General features: G+C 42.2%; 1 protein-coding gene across 3 annotated transcripts in view; it reads left to right on the top strand.

Annotated features, from left to right (window-relative positions):
- The window catches only part of ARHGEF3 (Rho guanine nucleotide exchange factor 3), a 259,309-nt gene extending 241,318 nt beyond the window's left edge, over positions 1-17,991 (top strand). For all 3 annotated transcript variants that reach the window (XM_083156238.1, XM_083156239.1, XM_083156240.1), the window contains 7 exons: positions 1,405-1,467; positions 2,082-2,178; positions 2,274-2,350; positions 8,841-9,098; positions 10,345-10,515; positions 12,941-13,127; positions 14,569-17,991. In XM_083156238.1, the coding sequence (XP_083012364.1) occupies positions 1,405-1,467; positions 2,082-2,178; positions 2,274-2,350; positions 8,841-9,098; positions 10,345-10,515; positions 12,941-13,127; positions 14,569-14,915 (1,200 nt within the window). In that variant the 3' untranslated portion in view covers positions 14,916-17,991. The remainder of the gene's footprint in view (positions 1-1,404; positions 1,468-2,081; positions 2,179-2,273; positions 2,351-8,840; positions 9,099-10,344; positions 10,516-12,940; positions 13,128-14,568) is intronic.
- Positions 17,992-22,423: the final 4,432 nt, after the last annotated feature.

Here is a 22,423-nt window from a genome sequence, read left to right as displayed (position 1 = left end):
CGATGGTTCTAGACATGATAAAATCCCAGCATGTTGCGTGTATAAAACACCATGACCTTTGTGGAAGGATCACATGCTTTCCCAAGGAAGAGTACACTCATTATTGAGTAATTCTATCCCAGCAGGGCACCGCCTGCAGAGCACAGTAACAAGGTTGTGAGAGAAGGAAAGTGGCCATTATACCGCGCGTCACATGCGAACACTGCTCCTGCCACATGTTAAAAACTTTATAAGTTCAATATGTTTGGCATTTGCCAGGAGCAGGTAAGGCTTCCGCAGCCTTCCGGACGCTTTGATCTTAGCACATGGGACAAAGACGCACTGCTTTCTTCATTATTTGTGATCTATGACGCTTGTAAGGACAACTGAGCCCGTTTATTAGGAGATGTCAGACAACGAATCCTCTGTGAAGTGTGGGGGTTTTAAGCCGATTAAACATAAAATAGGAAATCACTGGTTTTAATATGGAGAAGTTTGTGTTCTAAGAAATACAGTTACACAATCTACTATATATATATATATATATATATATATATATATATATATATATATATATATATATATATTCTATCATCAATCACCACAAAGCTTCAAAGCATGTAAAAATATAGTATAAGTAACCAGTCTGTAATACACGCACATCTGCAATGTATAATATATATTTAGTACAGCCATTTTGTTGACACCATGGGCCTAATTCAGACCTGATCGCACAGCTGCGAATTAGCAGTCCGGGCGATTATCTCTAAACTGCGCATGTGTACGGCTCCTAGTACGCATGCGCGAGGCCAACCTGTGATAAAATCCTGTGATTTTCTTTTATTTTTATCGCTGGCCATTCGCAAGTTGATTGATAGAAAATCGTCGTTCGGGGTGGTAACCGGCAGATTTCTGGGAGTGTCGGGGAAACCGCAGGCGTGCCCAGGAGTATTAGGGGAAGTCATGTGTTGTTAGTTCTGGCCCCGGTCAGACTGTTTCTGTTGCAGCCGCCGAGTAAGGATTACGCACAGACTGGGAACACTGGAAAAATCGTTTCACGGTTAGTTGTTATTTGATTTGCAGCTATTCAAAGGCCTGCGATTTTTTTTTTTTTTTTGCAAGCAATTCACAAGCTTGCACAGGGCAGGCTTTCACTCTAATAGGGAGGCTTATATACGTGATCGCAGTGGGTAGATTTACTAAGATGGGAGTTCTATTGAAGATGGGATGTTGCCCATAGCAACCAATCAGATCATATCTATTATCTTCTAGAAGGTGATAAATAAGTAGTAGAATCTGATTGGTTGAGATGGGCAGCATCACATCTTCAATAGAACTCCCATCTTAGTACATTTATCCCACAGACCACAGTGACCAATTATTATCCGTTTGAGTGATTTACAGGTTTCTTCTTTTCTTCTTCAGGCTATTTTTGAGCTATCTCAAGGAGAAGAAGACTTAATAGAAGACTTGAAGTTGGCAAAAAAGGTAAGCTGAGAATGACCAACTACATCAAACAATCTACATCAAATCATGCTCAATAAATGTGTTGTTATAGTTACATGTATATAATAAATCACAGTAGGTACGGTAGACTAGGCCGTGTCTGTATCTTGCACACGTCACTGTAATGCTTCTGAAAAAAAGTTGACAGATTCACGTAAAGTATATCCTAGACAGTAGATGCAGCCCTTTTATGGTCTGATGCGCAATGACATCCCAGCCTTCGCCGGGAACAGATGACATCATCGGCACATTATTAGGTTGAAATAAATCCAGTGCAGAGAGTTTCTCTGCTGCGTGTTTAGATTAGGGTCCACTTTACGGGCCCGTCAGAGGAATTTATCTTTGTTTATAATGAACAAGCCACTGCTAGAGTAAAAGTAGACCTTAATGCACATTTGGTTGAATGATGAACCCATTTTGCCTATAAAACTTGTATGTTGAGTCTGATCAGGGATAAACCCACACACTGTACAGCGATTGGACCACTTTACCATATGAAAAACATTTGTTTCAGTTGTGGGGTCATTTCCACAAAAATGCAATCCCAATAATACAACGCATCACATATTAACATACCTTTTATATTTTTCTCTTAGGCCTATCACGATCCAATGCTGAAACTCTCCATAATGACAGAACAAGAATTAAATCAAATTTTTGGAACCTTGGATTCTCTGATACCATTACATGAAGGTAGGAACTCTACCCAGCATCCCTTTCGGACTTCACAGATACCCTCCCAAACAAGTAATTTTTTGGAATAAATAATAATTTCCTGTCATGTGCAGATCTTCTACGACGCCTCCGTGGTGCCAGGAAGCCTGATGGATCCACAGAACACGTTGGCCTCATCTTAGTTGGCTGGGTAAGACACAATTAATTTTTCTACACTGGACATTGCGTTAGTGTTTTGTTATATAAGCAGTGGTTGATTTAATGGTCTCTAATAAGATTGTGGTGACTTTGCAGTAATATATTACACACAGGTATATCTTAGCAATTTTCAGTCTAGGAAGTGACATACTAAGACCTACATTAAAGGCAGCCATTTTGTGCATATGTATGTCCATGAACAGAGGCATGGGGGGGGGGGGGGTACCAATTAACTAGGCCTGGGCTTGATAAAACATTGTTTTCCTTTATAGCGCTGTTGGGGGAGACAGTGGATGTTGGTTCTTCTAGTGCCTGTATTTTCATGAATGTTTGCCTCCACAGTGACTTGCAATTTAATGCTCTATAAGTTTGTTCCTGAGCATTTATAGATAAAGTGGAAATGAACCTTACTACAGTCCTATTTTAAAGCAAAAATCTCTTCAGAAAGAGGAAATAAAAAGTTAATCTATTCTTAGTACAGAGGTCTTTTATGCTGCTTGTCATCTGCAATATCTCCTGTTTCATCAGTGATTTCCAATCTCTTTAGCAATTACCAAGAAAAGTAGAAATTACAAGAAAGCAGTACTTTGCCAGTAAGGAGAGTTCAGTCAGCGTGGAATTTACGCCAGTAAATTGGGAAGTGAGATTTCATTTTAAATGACACGGTGAAATGCAGAAATAACAGTTACACTACTGCTATTCCTTAAAAAGATTCAAGATTGGCGTTGGAGAAACTTTTAAATATTCTACGGTGTTATTAAATGTTTGTGGGAAAACTAAAAAATGCCCCAACTTATTTATTTATTTATTAACAATTTGTTATATACTGCAACATATTCCGTTGCGCTTTACAATAGGAGACAGTGATACAACAAACTGGGTATTTACAGTCAGTCAACGGTATGAGGGCCCTGTTCGCAAGCTTACAATCTATAGGGAAATAGGCATTGATACATAAGGATAAATATTCTTTATTGTATAAAGTCCACCAGAATGCAAAGGTTCCTAGTGTGCTGTAAGATACGGTGACCCAGCAGTTTGGCCAGGGGTCAGGAGGATGGAAAATGTGAAAAAGAGAGTGGATATGTGTGGCCTGTACAGTGGGGAAGTAATGGGTCAGGAACGGTATATGAAGGTTAAGTGGCTGGTTCTGGAATTTGATAAGCTTGCCTGAAGAGGGGAGTTTTCAGGGAACGCTTGTAGGTTTGGAGACTGGAGGAGAGTCTTATTGTGCTTGGGAGAGCATTCCACAGAGTGGGTGCAGCCCGAAGAAAGACCTGCAATCGGGAATGGGAGCGAGTAATGAGTGGATGAGAGACGAATATCTTGTGAGGAGCGTAGAGGTAGAGGTCGGATTGAAAGATATTTTGAGATAAGAGAAGAGATGTATGTTGGTATAGTTTGGTTTATGACTTTGTGTGTAAATAAAAGAATGTTGTATTGAATACGGTAGAATACAGGTAACCAATGAAGTGACTGACAGAGTAGCTTTGCAGACTATGAACTAGGAAGATTGGCCTCTCAGCTGCCCTTACTCTTTGTATACGTTTTAACAATCATCCCGCTTTCCTTTGTGCACACTTTCACTGATTTTGTGGAAATCCTTCTGAAATTCTTAAAACATATTTGGAAATGGAAGTAAATATAATACGGTAAATTGCAAACTATTTTGCTTTTAAATACAACAGTCTCCATTGTTTCTGATCATTTGAACTCATCCATGGCACGGGAAAGGTTACATTATTAAAATAGCGCAGTCTCCTATTCCTTTTGGAATCTTGTAAATGGAAGTGCCTGATTTTCACTAAAAAAGATTTTGTTTGGGGAAACAATATTATTAAAATTAGGTGAAAGGAAAGGGAAAGGCACAGTCTAGGTGTCTATTGCTTTGTAGCCAGTTCAATAAAACAAAACGCAGTTTTTGTATCCGTTTTATCTTATACTTTAGCTGTGGTTTAGCTTTGGTTGCTGTGTTAATTTGTTTTATTTTGGCTCTTCTGAACAATATTGTTTCAAATATCGCCCAATGTGTATGCAATGAAAGATGCGCGCTCCTGCGGGTCATTAATGAGTGTTAATACTAAAAGGAACCAAACAAAATATACTGTATAGTAAAGATATATTTACCGGTATCTCATTACAATCCTTAACAGCCAATAGTTAATCTTTGTTTATATTATGTTAAATTAGTAGTACAAATCACAACAATTATGTAACTAATGGATAGCGCAAACTGTTCGGAATTATGAAAGAGCTATTCATGACATCCCAATAAAGGTCCCTTCTTCCACTATGTATTAGTATTTACATAGGAAGATCTCACATAGCCTGTACTGTATACATGAATATAGTCTGTACATATAGGAACAGTCCTTCTCCGAGTATCACTTGCTCTACGTCTTTCTTTGGTGTCCTGTAACACAACGCACATTGGGGGTTATTCTGGTTCACTCCTGCTGGCAAATTCCTTCTGAAATGGAAAAACCATGTGCATTGCAGGTGGTAGATGTAACATGTGCAGAGTAAGATTTGGGTGGGGTTTTACTTGCAGTGTAAAAATAAAGCAGTCAGTGTTTTGCACAGAAACAAATCTAAATCTCTTTGCACATTTTATATCTGCCCCACCTGCAGTGCACATGGTTTTGTCCATTAAATAAGGAATTTGCCAGAAGGAGTGAACCAGAATAACCCCCATTGTGCAACAGCAATATACAACCTTTGTAGTGGGGTCTGCCTTGTTTTTATAGTTTTTATGTATTCATATGTATAAGTGCCAGAAGGTTGATGTTGCCCCTTTCTGTGACACAGAAGTGCCATAAATAATAAATTGTGCAGGCGTCTTCCAAGAATGGAATGTAGATATACAGGGTATGCGCTGGGCAAACCCTCTTTGCCCTCCACTGTGCAGCGCTGTGTGCTGAGCAATCTTGCTGAGGGATCTAGCATCGCTCAGATAGCTCTTCAACATCGCCACGTGTGTAGGCCCCCTTAGACTAGATACGGACGGTGTAATGGTTAGCATTACTGCCTCACAGCGCTGAGGTCATGGGTTCAATACCCACCATGGCCCTAACTGTGCAGAGTTTGTATATTCCCCCCGTACTTGGGTGGGTTTACTCCGGGTACTCTGGTTTCCTCCCACAAACCATAAATATACTGGTAGGTTAATCGGCTTCCAAAAAAAAAAATTAACCCTAGAATGTCTGTGTGAGCGTGTACATGTGGTAGAGAATATAGATTGTAAGCTCCACTGGGGCAGGGACTGATGTGAATGCTCAACTATACTCTGTAAAGCGCTGCGGAATATGTGTGCGCTATATAAGAAACTGTTAATAAATAAATATTGTAATTAATTAGCATGGAAGCTGTTAAGACAATAGTTGCATGGGACTTCCTCTGTATTAAGTGTCTGTCATCTGGGACTTTATTTGGCATGTACGGGGCTGCCTAACCTGCTGAGCAAGGTGAAAACACATTGCATTCCCAGGACACGCTTAAGCTGATCAGGAAATTGACCCACCCTGTCCAGTCTTATGGGTGACTGAGCTCCATTATCACAACTGGTTTCAGGATACAGCGTGAAATAGGCAATAATAGGTTGGGATGTTCACAGATCTAAATCTATACATTACTTGGCTTAATCCTTTGTTCTACTCTAACGAGTAGGAGCTATTTGCAAGTCTTTACGGTCAAGTTCTAATCAGCATTTAAATGGCAAACGCTAATCGCCGGTGGTTCCAGTATTTTCTGACTTGTTATATACATTGGGATGTTTTCACAAATATATACAGTAATACAGGTACCTTGCAACAATGTATAATGTACCCCAATAATGTAAATAATGAAGAGCTATCATTGTGTTGTATGAATGAAGTTTGCATATTTGGGCAATATTTTGTAAAGTTGCCAAATAGTTTTAGTAGGAACAGGCCAGCTTTGCAGAATATCCATTAGTTAAAGGCCCTTATTGAGATCTGATAACAGTACAAATTGGTTCTCAAAATGGGCAAAACAATGTGCACTGCAGGTGGGGCAGATATAACATGTATAGAGAGAGTTAGATTGGGGGGGGGGGGTATTTTGTTTCTGTGCAGGGTAAATACTGGCTGCATTATTTTTACACTGCAATTTAGATTTCAGTTTCAACCCACCCAACTTTAACTCTCTCTGCACATGTTACATCTGCCCCACCTGCAGTGAACATGGTTTTGCCCATTTTGAGAACAAATTTGTACTGCGATTAGATCTGAATAAGGGCCAAAATGTGTGAGTTTGCGTGTGTGTGTGTGTTATTTCTTTTTATTTCCGTTGTTCTGATGCTATAAATATTCCCATTGCATTATTATGTATATAGCGCCACCATATGCCACTTACAAGCGGACAGTTACACTGGCCATGTGAAAGGTGTTTTTAAATCCATCTATAATTTCCTAATGGCCAGAGCCGTTCTAGTTACTGAAACGGGCGCATTAGGTAAAGGGAGCGGACTACTAGTAGTTTTGTTTTTCTTTGTAATCTGCGCAGACCACACTAGAACCTGCCGGTGCCATGCATCATGAAAAAGTCTCTAAAGAAACACCTTGAGGTCGACCTCTAAGGGAGGATTACCAACCAGCGGCGTGTCGCAGTAAATGTGTGCACAAAACTGTGTCTGACTTAGCTGGAGTTATTTTAGCCCATTTGTTAGGACTCAATAGGCTGTCAGGCTGCCTTTGTTGGACTCCCGTTAGCTGCGTTTGTGAAAGGATGGGGAGTGTCAGGCTGCTCTTTGATTTAGTCGCTATGACATTGTGTTTACAGTTTGTCACTGATGGAACATGTCAGGGGTATTATCTAAGGGATGGAAGGAAGACAAAAGAGCCCCGAAAATTACCAGCAACCTTTTTTCTTCGAGGACTGGCAGTTACTTCCCCTTAGATCTTCATGACCCACTTCACATCTGAAAGGGTTTCTTGAAGTTTATGAATTAGACCAAATGTTCTTTATGGATGTAATTATGAGCATTTAATGCAAGGCAACAAGCCATTTCAATCAGATTATTCATGATAAGTCAATTAAAAAGAGTCTGTAAGCTCACAATTACATTTTATTGCAGCTGTTACCATCAGGTTTTATACAGAAGTCATTTTACATTACGTGTTGTCTTATAAACTTGTTTGAGAGAGTATTTGTGTGTGTGTGTGTATTTATATACCCATATAGTGTTCATTCTAGCACCCGCTATCTTTGAAAACCCATGCAGTTCCTCTTCCCTGCCTGGGGTGTCGCTGTCTGCTGTAGTGCTTCTAGCACAGTGTGGTCTGTACATCAGCACTGATATGCAAACCAGACCTGTGCTAGAAACAACACAGCAGACAGCGACACCCCAGGCAGGGAAGAGGAACTGCATGAGTTTTCAAAGATAGCGGGTGCTAGAATGAACACTACCCATATATTAATGTGGGCCACTATGATGGTGGCTCAACAATAAGGAAGGTAACAAGACCTCATGGGCGAATTGTTCTCTATTTCATTCTAATTTGCCCGCCAGGCCAAAGCAGGTAGACCTCCACTTCCCCTCACGGCCATTGCACAGCGCCTCATCGGCCATACTGTCCCAACATCAGCTGTAAGACGCTGAGGCTGGCCGAAACATGGTCAGACATTGCAGTGCGCGGGTTCATCCGATTTCTGCATCTAAAGAGCACAAGTTTGGGGAACTGCGCATATGTAGAACGAGTACTGTGTGATCGTTTGCAGGGTTTCTCCCCCATTTTGTAGGCATGCCAAGCACAGGGTCAGCACCCCTATTTTGTAGGCATGCCAAGCCCAGACTTCCTGGACCCGGCTGTCCAGTTCCTACATTCAGTCTGAGTAAGCTTTGGCATATGCATACCGGCTGAGGATATCAGTGGTTGGATTGGTGATCCGATGGTGCTTTTTCGGAAGCAGAACCAGGATTGCAGATACTGGCAGAGGGATGTTTATTTCCTACCGGTGAATCCTGCTGCATGTTAGTTGTACTGTATTGCGCAGTCTCTTTCCTGTGGCTGTGCGATACCGTATAATCCTGAACCGGGTCCTCTGTGATGAAAGCCGGTAGGTAGCTGTGCTACTGCTAGTTGGCTTCTATCTTGGCTGGTTCCCAAAGTCTGCAGCAGATACTATAATAAGATATCGCCAGATAAGACTTGACTGCTGTGTCTTGTATGATTGCTGCTGAGTGAAACCAGAGAGAGAACATTATATTGTTATTCTGGAAACCTCAGTTACAGGACAGAACATTTATTGAAGTGTATGACACCAGAACAGCGTTTTGTAATTATATTGTCTCTGTAAGTCCTGTGTGCATATTAAGATGAAACACATTATTATTTTTTGTAGTCGTTAAAGATAAAATTTTCAAAAAGTGCACAGTGTGGTTTAAAAATAATCTTATCTTTTACAAGGATTGAAAAATAACCCTGGCCATTTGTGTATAATGACACATTCTCTCTCCGCAGCTGCCCTGCTTGAACTCCTATGACAGTTACTGCAGTAATCAGGTGGCAGCTAAAGCCCTTCTGGACCACAAGAAACAGGACCACCGCGTGCAAGACTTCCTACAGCGCTGCTTGGAGTCGCCCTTTAGCCGCAAGTTAGATTTATGGAATTTCTTGGACATCCCTAGGAGTCGGCTGGTGAAATATCACCTGTTACTGAAGGAAATACACAGGCACACCCCGAATGACCACCCGGACCAGCAGCACCTCGAGGAAGCTGTAAGTATAGGGTTCATTTGTTACTACAGTACATGTCCCTTGCCTAATCTGCTAACAGGCCTTTCTCTGTGATCACGGGGCAACTACACAAATTAAAACCACATACTTCTCCAAGATACCAAGATTATAGTGGGGGTTATGTATAGGGAAAGGCATTGCTATTAAGCAATTAAGTTTTTATGTAACTACAATTTTCTTAAAAGACCAGTTTAAAAAGAAAAAAAAATTAAGAGTGTGATGCACGGGACTATTAATCCTGTCCAAGTACACATCAGACATTGGCCCTTATTCTGGTTTAATCGGCCGAATCTGGCCCCGTTCCGATGTTTGGGGCTCTGCGTATGTGCAGGTCCCCTTTTGCGAATGGCTTCAGCAACTGGCATAGTCACAAGGATCGGGGGGATGGGGGGCGAGGTGGTGACTGGGGGTCGCCCATGGGACCGCCCAGCATTTTATAGACAATAGTTAAAATATTAATATAATGCAAAAACTCCAATAGAATAGTTCAATTATCTTTAAAAAGATGTGCAACATAATATATATCCTATGTACAACAAGGATGCACCAAACCCGTATTCAGTAGAGGATCAGTAGTCATTCATTTGTGTAGGGCAGTGCTAACGGTAACATCAAGATAAAAATATACATACAAGAATATATCCTTATGTAAATGATTATATATTTATAAAATAAAAGTAAGATATTTTTTATATCACACAGTGAATATAAACCATTAGAACATGTCTTGCCTGTGAATATATATAATGCATCACAAAGCAAAACAGATGTTTCCTTGCACAATGTAACATGATTAATATAGTGTTAAAGTCTATCTAGACCAAAGTTTATTTAACACTCCCGAGGTATTTACGCCGGAAAATGTCACCATCAGATGTAGTGTGTGTGTGTGTGTGTGTAAGATAATTTTATTTTTTTCGTAATAGGACAAATATCACACATTTCTGAAATATTTTATTTGCTCATCTGTGCTTGCTCAGCGTCGTCATTATCCTGGTTGGCTAATTCAGACCGTGTGCAAAGTTACATTCAGTAGATGGGAAATAAATGAGGCCGATAAATAATTCAGCAACTTCTCTTTGTTGGTACTATTTCTGGAGTAGTAATGGATGTGTCACACTGTACGACACCGTTATCCTTCACTCTTTCTGTATGAATTTTATATATGCAGAATATGGAATGTGGACAAAGTAGATTTTAATGTGGTTCCTTTTTTATTTCCTGTCAGATTAATATCGTTCAGGGGATTGTAACAGAAATTAACATCAAGACGGGAGAGTCTGAATGTCACTATTACAAGGAAAGACTGATTTATCTGGATGAGTGTCAGAGGGATTCGCTGATTGACCATTCTCGAGCTCTGTCCTGTCACGGGGAACTGAAGAATAACAGGGGAGCAGTAAGTGATTTACTTATTGGGACACTTTGATTTCATTGTTACACTGTGTAACACAATAGCTTGTGTGTACCATACACACAGTGTAATGTATAAGAAAGCTTGGGACTTTTTTACACCGGAAATAAGGGGTAGGATTGTGCTTTCCAAGTCGGAAGTAGCTGACTTATTTATTTATTTACAGTTGCTTATATAGTGCAGCAGGTTCCGTTGCGCTTTACAATTGCAAACAGTGATAAAACAAACTGGGTAGTGACAGACCGACATAGAGGTAGGAGGGCCCTGCTCGCAAGCTTACAATCTATAGTTGTATGCTTTGCAGGTAGCCACAAATGTGTAGATTGCTTCATGTACACATACATTATCTGTAGAGTCCTCCATGCCAGGAATAAATTGGGTCTACACGTGTATCGTTACCTGCTGTGTAAGCCACAATTAATCACTTAACACAGCAAAATTCTTATCACCATTGAGAAAGAGAGAGAGCTCTTGCAAAATATTGGGTTTCTGCCCAAAATAAATGATCTTTTTGTGCAAGTAAGTTTTATTATTTATTAACCACTATTTATACCCAGTGGAGCTTACAATCTATGTTCGCTGTCACATGGACACACACACTAGGGTTCATTTTTTTTTGTCAGAAGTCACATGACCTACCAGTATGATTTTAGATTGTAGAAGGAAACTGGAGCACACTGGGGAAACCATTGGAAGCGTAGGGTGAATGTACAAACTCTACACAGATGGGCCATGACTAGGAAATGAAGTCATAAACTCCGTGCTGTGATTTAGTAGTGCTAACCACTACACCATCTGTGCTGAATTAGAGAATTTCATTAAACAAATAATCATATTAAAACATAGAATCTGACGGCAGATAAGAACCACTTGGCCCATTTTTAAACATGCTACCTCAAACCATGTTTGCTCCTTATTGCTTTGTAAGGATATCAATATCAATGAACCAGGGTAGCTTAAAAAATGATGGTTTGTTTCTACATTTTGTGTACGTTGATAGATAATGGTCATGTAGCTCATGTTAAATTGAACACTTTTATCTGACAGCGACAGATCATGTCTGGCAAAGTAAAACCCTTTCTCTGTTTACATTAAGATTAATGAGTATATAAGCCACTCCCCCTCCTGACACACACACACACACACACACACACACACACACACACACACACACTCACATTACCCTTTCAAAAACAGAGGCCAGTTTGACTATGTTCACTGTATAGCATTCTATGTATCACTGAGAGATAAAAGTGCTTTGTTAATCCTGCATGTTCCAGTTTGACACTTAATGGTGATTAAGGCTTCATTAAAGGAGTGTTATCCAGTGAGTGTCACGGGTTGCCCTTATAATGTGTAGTCCTGTTATAACTTGCAGCGGAATTGCCGATTAGAAACCCTAGATTGCTTGTCTCCAGTTTGTAGTAGATATATGAGATGTTTGATGATTCTTAGCCTTGTATAACCGGGCGCCATTAGTATATTCATACAGAAAATAAATCTATTATTATCAGTTATTATTAACTGAAAGTGGCCTTGTTCCTTTATAATGAGGCCTGACACAAGACCTCAGTGTTGCCACTAGTTTTCTCCTGATAGCTGGTTCATGCTGCCAAAAGTCTCCCTCCACTGTGGTCAATGAGGTTCCATTATGTCAGCCATTCTGTAAGGTTCCACGGGCGCTGTGTGGGTCTGACTAATATAAAGAATGAGAGTGATGTATATCTCTGATAATTAAGATCTTTATATTACTAGTTAAAAGCCCATCAAACTGACGGCTTAGCCCCCATCTGCTCCTACCTCCAATTTCTTAACAGCTCCCTCCATCCGGCATACGGTCATTGGGTCACCATCAAGTTGGTCGACAGTCATTAGGTCGACATGCATTTAGGTCGACATGTGTTAGTTTGATAGTCAAAAGGTCAACATTGCGGTTTAAAAAAAAAATTGAGATGACGTGCTGACATGATATTTCATGCCCTACCATACACTAGGGCATGGTGGGAGAATAAAATAGTGTGCCTGAAGCATGGCGAGTGCAGCGAGCCAATGCGAGGGGATGCAGTGCTACGTTTTAGTGTCCATGTCGACTGTGTCGACATTCGGGCAAAAAAAATATTTTTTTCTAAAACCCATGGCGACCTTTTGACTGTTGACCTAACCCATCTCGACCTAATGACCCTTTCGACCTAGACTCATGTCGTCCTAAGTGCTTGTCGACCTAATGGTATCAACCAACTTGCTGGTGACCAACTGATCCTCACCCCTCCGTCCATATGCAGCAAGTTTGAAACAGATCATTTTACTTTTATTTTCCGTTGAGTGGTCTCTAGTGGTCACTGGCGGTACTTCACCTTCGAGGTGAGGAGTATTTTGCCTTTTCTATATAATTATTTATTGTCTCTCCTAGAAATTTCACGTGTTCCTGTTTCAAGAAGTCCTGGTTATTACAAGAACCATAACACAAAATGAAAAACTTTACTATCAGCTTTACCGCCAGCCAATTCCTGTGAAGGATCTCATAGTGGAAGACTTGCAAGATGGGGAGGTGCGCGTGGCAGGATCTTTGCGTGGTGCTTTCACCAACAATGAGAGAAGTGAGTCTGAATTTATTGTGTCCTGTCTGACTTCTATGTGACTGTGAAATTAGAACAAGGGGTAGTTATATGGGTTTATTTTAGGCAATAGCGGGGGTAGTTTCCATGCCATTTTTTGGCAGGACCAAAAATACATTGTATAATAAACATTTGAATATCAGGGTAAGAACTTTAATATTGAGGTCTGGGGAACTATGATGAGTGCCCCAAATCCCTTGTAAAGAAGTAGGGTGAAATTTAATAGGATGAGAGATTCAGAAAGTGAGAGATTAAAAAAAAACCTGGAGATTTCATACCAAATCTCTCACTTTCTGAATCTCCCATCCTATTAAATATCCCCCAGAGTTTTATATGGTAAATATGGGAGAGTGCTAGAGTTATACTGCCACTGAGAGATGCAATCAGAATAATAGCAGCAGGCAAGCGGCACATATTCCAAAAAACACAATAGTTATTTAACCCTTTGAGTGCCAAGGGAATTTGTCAAAGAATAAGTGTGAAAATTGCCAGGCAAACGTTTTATTCACCATAATGACCTGTAATGTTTACCTTCTATGGGAATATAATCTTTTTGTACACAACATTATTTCTTTGAATTTATATAACAAATGTGAGTGATGCTGGTATTTTTAGCAGATATTTTGCACATCTCACACAGAGATTGTGGAACTTGAAGGGTTACATTTACTTAATGATTATATCAACACTTTTGCCCTTGATAAGGGAGCATTCATTTCTTTGTGGCTTATATGTTTTATAACACACTGGCTAGTCGATAGGTTTCAATCTTTTAATTGGATTTAAATTGAGCGAATTATCTTGCGTAAAACGCAATAAAATAGCTTCTGATTTGGGCTGCAGTATATTGAATTGACGGGCCAGATATATTGTTGTGCAAGTCTGGCGGACGTGCAGGAAGCTGGCGGAACACTGAGGCTTTTTTTTTTAATGGGGCAGCCATTTACAAGCCATGGTTTTGCCTTGGTTATAACGGGTGCCGGACGGGTTCCCGACAGTCGGGATCCCGACAGTTATTTACCCTACGTCGGTATCCCGACTGTCAAAACGCAGACAGCCGGGTGCCCGACAGCCACCCGCTATTTTCCCTTGTGGGGGTAAACGACCCCCATACAGGGAGAATAGAATAGGTGGCTCACGTAGCGAGCCACCGTGCCCGCAGTGTGGTGAGTGCAGCGAGCCTGCAAGGGGCATTTTTGCGCTCGCCATGCAGTCGGGATCCCGACGTCGGGATAATGACTGTCAGGATCCCGACTGTCAGAGTCCCATACCACACCCGATATAACTGCCCCTTTAGAAAGCCTCTGAGTTCGACCGGAATCCCGCTTGTCTGCCGGGTTCGCACCTTATTACATCCGGCCCGACATGTCTGTATGAGTAACATCGAATATTAACAGCCTTTCCCTTATCTTTTCTTTTGCAGTTAAAAACTTTTTCAGAGTAGGATACAAGAACAGCCCCCACACACAATCTCACTCCTTTCAAGCAAATGACACTTTCAACAAACAGCAGTGGCTGAATTGTATCCGGCAGGCCAAAGGCTCTGTGCTGTGTTCTGGAGGAGAGGATCTGCTGCCTGCAGAAGGACATTTGTTGATATCTACAGAGGGAAGCAGCCATCCTCAGCAGGTCACAAGGTCGGAACAGATGGATCAGTCGGACAGTATCTCAGACTGCAGTATGGACACAAGCGAGGTCAGCATGGACTGTGACCAGATGGAACAGACGGACTGTAGCACACACAACAAGCAGGTTGAGAGCGATGTGTGACCATACCTGGAATTGAACTGTGTGTTACCTGTACAGTATTTCCATTCCTTACCTGGAGCAGTTGAATAAGCACTTTTGAAACATTCTTGGGGAGGGTGTCATCATGTCTTTTATTACCCACCGGCAACAGTACTGTAGCAACCAGCATTGACTGCGACATGGGCCTTCACACAGCCCTATATTGCGATCTGTTGCGTATCGAGGGTAGCGGAGCTCTACTCAGACATTTCCAACAACATCCTGGCAAGAGGAGTTCTTCAAACTACTGTCAATATGTGTAACATATACAAAAAATATATATGTTTACTGTAAAAAGAAAAAAAAAACCCTGCTACTATTTTTTTCTATAGATTAACACGGTGTCTTACCAAAAGCCTGGATCCTGTATTTTAAATAAGAAAAAGTGTAAGTGTACATTAATGTTACAAGTTGAATCTGTAAGTCTAAACAAGATGGCAGCTGCGGAGATTGCCGGGCTAGAGATGTGAAGGTCCGGATCTCAAGGATCTTATTGGCTATCCGGCTGTCACATGTTTCAGAGCCAAAACATGTGACAGCCAATAGCCAATTAGATCCCGTTTTCAGATTTGGGTACATCCGGACCTGCACATCTCTCCTGGAAACTAGTCAGGAAAGTCCTGTCATGGCAGGTTGACTCCACATCCGTAAGAACCAGATTAGTAGAGACCTACAAATGACTTGTTGATCAGTAATGATAGTTTGTAGTAGGAGGAGCTGGGTAATACCGCACTGAGAAGCGTTTAATGATCCAGAAACTACACTAGCCGGGATATTCCCAGAAAATCTGCCTAATACCCCGAAGTCCAATCAGAGGATGTTCTATATCAGCTCGGTTGCTGATTGGAGTTAATAACATGAAGAAGGTTCATGGCTGTAGTACCTTGCTGGGAACATTAGCTGTCATTTGTACTTATAGTGTATGTGGGCTCAGATAATTCATAGAGAACCAAAATATTCTTGTGACTTTAGGGAAAGTTATTGAGGCTTTGATATCTTCTGGGTGATGTATAACCTTCTACCGTGTGATTGTGTATAGCGCTGGCACAGTCTTATGCACAGATTGCACTGAATGTACTATAATGCAATGGCAGATAGCAGGTGGACTGGAGAAGTGTGCAGGTAAAGTGCTCATGTAGTGAGAGGAATATACAGCTCCCTGCATCTGCTCAGCGCTGCTAGTATACTCTGTAGGGCTATAAGGTTTTCCAGTCAGCCATGTGCCTGCCATAAATTTAATAGTGAAGGTAAGAAGAAATGTTTCTACCTACATACAGTATTGGCTAGGCCAGTGGTTTGCAAACTCGGTCCTCAGGACCCCACACAGTTCATCTTTTCCAGGTCACTCAACAGGTGCACTCATTACTGACTGACACATTCTAAAATATCTGCAGGTGGCCCATACCTCATTGTGCTTGAACAAACACATTGCATTACACATTGTACTACAAAATGCTGACTACCCCATATGTCATAGTGCTTAATAACCCTGTACCTCAAAGTGTTACCCCATGGCCCTCACTTTGATTGACTCGGTCCCCGACCAATGTTTTAGCATGTGCAGGCCTGCTATGTGGGACTTGCGTAGACTTCGTGGTGCCCGCACGGGGGTGAGGGGGGGGTGATGTGTTGGGTGTTGGCGCATGCGAATGCCCTGCCTTTCCTGGGTGTTCCCACCAAAACACTGGGTGTCCCCATGCGGACACCTGCCTTCTGTGGGGTGGAAGACCGAGGACTCCCGCCCAGATCTCAGAGCAGGACACCGCAAAGACTGACTTAGATTTGCGAGCACTGTAGAAATAATTTCAAATGATTTCAGGCCCGCATGGTAGCCGGAAATGGATGTATATGCAAATCATCCATTTGTAGTGCGGCGCCTATATTCACTGGCCGGGGGTGGTGGCATTCGCTCTCCCGGCAGGTGGCCTTACAAGGCTCGCTGAGCAGTGAGCTACCGTTGCTTAGCGAACCAACCAGAATCGGGGCCCATACCTCATAGTGCTTACCAGCTCATTGTAAGTTGTTACTGCGCGGTATACTTGATATCTAGAACCCAAATATGGCTCCTGGCAGCCCTGATCATCATGAGTTAATTAATATCTTAATGAAGGTTGAAAGAGCTGATTATCAAGAGAAATTGGGCAACGTGCAATGTAATGAAGAAGCTGAGGCCAAACCTAGCAGGATGGCATTGTCTGCACTTTTCTACAGACATTGAAGTCTCTTAAGGTGCCATGAGGAATACAAACTGTCAGAACCAATGCTGAGAGGTATAACTGGTGTGTGACCAATGTTCGCTCTAATTTTACGAAGGCTGTGTGCGGCAAAAGTTGTTGGCTGTGCAACTTTGGAAGGAAATTAAATTTTTTGTGCGTCACTTACCTGGAAAACGACGTTCAGCATTTGTGTTAACTTTACTTTAAAATTATATTAAACATTCAAAACATTTAAACATTCAAAACATAGCACACAATGTAGTTAATGGGTAAAACACATAAATTGAGTCCACAACTGCAAAAAGGGACCACTGCTGCTTTGTGCGCTCTGTTGTAATGTCTGTGCGCACGCTCGTCAGGTTGTGTGCGCGCGCACAGCTTAGAGGGAACACTGTGTGTGACCCCTGATCAATGTGGCACATGGTGGTAAATGAAGGCAAAATCAGGTCGGCTAGCTCACCAAATACTCCCGTATGAGTTCCGTGTGGCTTGCTTCTTTGTAAAAAGGAAGAAAATACAAAATTACAGGTGAGCAGACAGTGATAGGGACACAAGGCTGTGCTATTTACAGCAACACACAATAATACTGCCCTTTATTTTACATGTTATTTTTTGTGTTGTATTTATAGTTTAAATATGGTGAATGGTTTGTGGTTTACAGAGCTTCAGGACGTGTGTATAAATGTGCTGGGAATGACAGCGTTGTCCGTTTATGCCAAAGTTTGAGGGTGGCAATGTGGCCGTGCAAAGAGACTTGATATTTTTCTGAAGTTATATATATATATATTGCATAATGGCCTCGAGTTACTCTGAAAGCTAAAATAAATCACATTCGACTTCTCTATCATCTCTTGTGGTTTTGAAGAACAGAATAATCCTCTTATGTGACCTACAGAAAATAAATATATGTGCTCAGATTAAAAATGGGTACTTATGTAGTATCTGGGCGTCCGATTTTGTGATTGTATGCCTTACCTAAAGGCATACAATCAGATGCGATTCGATGCGATTTTGCATAGGATTCAATGTTAAGAAGGTCCTGTTCATTTCCCCACTATCCAAGTGGGCATAGAGTTGATTTTATATAGCGTGGCGAGCGGACGCATATTTCTTAAAAAGTATTATGTGTCCCCTTGCGGGGCTCGCTACGCTCGCCATGCTTCGGGCTCGGTGGCTCGCTACGCTCGCCACAGGTTTATATCCAACTCCATGCCCACTTGGATAGTGGGGAAAGAAAAAGGACCCCTTTTTCCCATTGAATTCTATGTTAAAATGGACTCAGACCATTTTAACATTGAATCCTATGGAAAAATCTTGACCATCGCATACGATTTGGTCGCATGCGATGCGATCCGATCCGATTTCTAAATCGGACGCCCAGATACTACATAAGTACCTAAAAATGTTATTGCTACCGCTGCTTGAAACCCCTGTGCCATTACAGAACACTGCTGAGTTTCCATCCTTAGTCTTGGTACCACTAGGGCCAGATGTATCGAGCTTCGAAAAAGTGAGTGGAGAGTCATAAACAAGCAGCCAATCAGCTCTCGCCTGTCATTTTTCAAACCCAGCTTGTAACAGGCAGGAGCTGATTGGCTGGCTGTTTATCAATCTTCATTTTATCACTTTTTGAAGCTTGATACATCTGGCCCTAATACAGAAACACAGCTGTAAAGCATCCATTGACCTGGTACACCAAGCTCTCCTCCTGCCGACAAGATATAGAAGGTCACATATATGAATATATAGAAGGACTCCATAGTCCTCAAGCCACCATATTAATGAAGAACAGATGGAACCTGCATATACATTGACCTGGGACACCAAGCTCTCCTCCTGCCAACAAGATATAGAAGGACTCCATAGTCCTCCAGCCACCATAATAATGAAGAACAAATGGAACCTGCATATCCATTGACCTGGGACACCAAGCTCTCCTCCTGCCAACAAGATATAAAAGGTCACATAGGTCTACTCCATAGTCCCCAAGCCACCATAATAAAGAAGAACAGACGGAACCTGTATATATCCATAGTCTTAGTACCTTCATGATATACAGATATACCTGGGATGTTTCCCCACTTCGTAATCATTCCTCAGAGACCTGAACAACGGTAGAATCATCACATCCATAGTCCTAAACAATGGTAGTTGGAGGTGTGCTGTCAAGAGCAAATGGTAAGAGGGTTGTCCATCTTCTCCATACAGATGAGTATATAAAGAAATATAAATATACCAGTGCTTGCTGTATAAAAGCAATAGTCAGCAGAAAGAAGAGAGAGTAGAGAAATGAACGGGTGCACTCTGGAAACTCTACTTTCCGTTTTACTATTTTTAATTACTAATAAGACTTAACTTTTCTGTAGTTAAAAATGTGTGGTTCTTTACACATGTTTAAAATTTAAGAATGAAAGGGTTTTAAAGTGGGAAAATTGTGAATTAAAGTCGTTGGTTAGTGTGTGGGTTGCTTATTAATTGGACTAATTTGAATGTGATCTCTAATCCCTTTTATACTTTTTATCCGGTGCCGGACGTGGTCCCGACAGTTATTTACCTGACGTCGGGATCCCGACTCTCAAAACGCTGACAGACAGGTGCCTGACGGCCACCCACTATTTTCCCTCCTAAGGGTCCACGGCCCCCATAGAGGGAGGATAGAATAGGTGGCGAGCCACCGTGCCCGCAGCGAGCCCGCAAGGGGCTTTGTTGCGCTCAATTCTCATTCTGTCTGAGTCCGGGCAGTCGGGCTAATGACTGTCGGGATCTAGACACACCCCTTTTTATCCAGGGCTTCTTATATCTCAGTAATAAGTTTGTCCTATTGAATCTCTTCCTTAGTATTCATCTTTCACGTTTTCACATTACATATATGTGAGAAATGATTCTGCCCTAGGGGATATTGAGTCAACTCTGTAAAGGCCCATACACACTGGGCGATTTTGAGCTGAAAGCACCACACTTTTACAGTTTGAGCTGCTTACAGCTCAGAAGCCGCCCAGTGTGTATGGCCCAGCGGTGAGCACTGATGCCGGCTCCTGCATCATCATCATCATCAGCCGCTGCCTCTCATCTGCTGGTGTTACCAGAAGATGAGTGGCGGGTTGGATGGCTTTCTATAGTGTCCTGCCGGGGAATGTGAGATAAAGGTTCCGGAGTATGCACACCACCATGTTTGGTTAAATCAGCTGACCAAATCTATACAATGGTACTTCAGTTCCAGCCCTCTAGCCACTCGGACTCAGGGATCACTTGGGAAAACAAGCAGGTGCCAGTGCAATAAGTCTTCCAGCCATGTAGAGTCGCTAGAGCAGGCATGTCCAACGTTGGCCCTCCAGATGTTGTGAAACTACACATCCCAGCATGCTTTGCCACAGTTTTGCTATTAGAGAATGCTAAAACTATTGCAAAGCATGCTGGGGTGTGTAGTTTCACAACATCTGGAGGGCCAACGTTGGACATGCCTGCTCTAGAGCCAGTGCATCCTTGCATTTCTTACTGCAACTCCATCTGTTATACATGAGCAGAACTTGTTCACTTGTTCCAGCCTGGTGTACAGTCTCAGTTCGTCGGTTCCAGCCTGGTGTACAGTCTCAGTTCCTGGTCCTGATGAAGCTTAATAGCGAAGCGTATGCCGACTGTACCCTTCGTGGCTACCCCCCACTCCCTTCCCCATTGAATGTATTTTGATCTGTCTAGTTTAAAATTTGAGCAATGGGTACCAGTGGTCCATGAGCGACTAGGTCCGTGAGCACTAAGTCCGGCGTGTGAGGCGCAGTGTGTGATGCGTAGCACTGCGACCTCTGGGACTCCGGGGCACGAGTCGACTACACGGCTAACCCCGTACTGAGCACCGCGCTCCTGTGCTGATTGTTTGCCTACCTCCAGTTGGCTACAAATCGTGCTCCATAGGGTATTGACCAGGCACCAGTCGGAAGCTCTATATATATCTTCCCACTATGTGCAGTGTTGTCTAGCTTCTCAATTCGGGCAGACACGCAGCAGTACTTAGTGGAGTGATAACATAGGGCCTTATTTTAGTTCACTCTTTCTGACAAAATCCTTCTTAGATGGACAAAACCATGTGCACTGCAGGTGGGGCAGATGTAACTTGTGCAGATATAATTAGATTTGGGTGGGGTTTACTTCAAAGTGAGATCTATATTGCAGTGTAAAAATAAAGCAGCCAGTATTTTCCCTTCACAGAAACAAAATAACTCACCCAAATCTAATTCTCTCTGCACATTTTACATCTGCCCCCCTGCAGTGCACATGGTTTTGTCAGAAAGAGTGAACCAAAATAAGGCCCATAGTTACCTTGGAGCCATTTAGTCGCCACAAATATTTACTGCTAACCAGACACTATTAAGTGTGGTACAATTTGATCTGAAATATGCAGGATCACGTTTTTACCTTATATTCTCCTATACCTTACAAGTGACAGTTCATCAAACACTATTAAAAGTGAACACATTGCATTTAGGGAACGTGGGGGTCCCACGTTGCAAGGATAGAGATATCCTTTTTTACTACATGTTATATGTCTAATGTCTTTGTGTCTGTTTATTTTCGCTATATTTTATCCTTCAATTAATAAAGGTTATATTTTATTACGTTGAAATCTCTTGGTGCACCACACAGAGACATTCTTTCTCTTTCTCACACAAACCTCAGTCTCAGTTCGTCGGTTCCAGCCTGGTGTACAGTCTCAGTTCGTCAGTTCCAGCCTGGTGTACAGTCTCAGCTCGACAGTTCCAGCATATATCACAGTCTCAGCTCGTCAGTTCCAGCCTGGTGTACAGTCTCAGTTCGTTGGTTCCAGCCTGGTGTACAGTCTCATTTCGTCGGTTCCAGCCTGGTGTACAGTCTCAGCTCATCAGTTCCAGCCTGGTCTACAGTCTTAGCTCATCAGTTGCAGCCTGGTGTACAGTCTCAGCTCGTCCGTTCCAGCCTGATGTACAGTCTCAGCTCCTTGGTTCCAGCCTGGTGTATAGTCTCAGCTTGTCAGATCCAGCCTGGTGTACAGTCTCAGTTTGACAGTTCCAGCCTGGTGTCCAGTCTCAGTTTGACAGTTCCAGCCTGGTGTCCAGTCTCAGCTCGTCCGTTACAGCCTGGTGTACAGTCTCAGCTCGTCAGTTCCAGCCTGGTGTACAGTCTCAGCTCGTCAGTTCCAGCCTGGTGTACAGTCTCAGCTCGTCAGTTCCAGCCTGATGTACAGTCTCCGCTCGTCAGTTCCAGCCTGATGTACAGTCTCAGCTTGTCAGTTCCAGCCTGATG

The sequence above is a fragment of the Crinia signifera genome, chromosome 8 (assembly GCF_055691185.1).
Source record: "Crinia signifera chromosome 8, ASM5569118v1, whole genome shotgun sequence".
Taxonomy (NCBI): Eukaryota; Metazoa; Chordata; class Amphibia; order Anura; family Myobatrachidae; genus Crinia; species Crinia signifera.
This window is presented reverse-complemented; position numbering and strand designations above follow the sequence as displayed.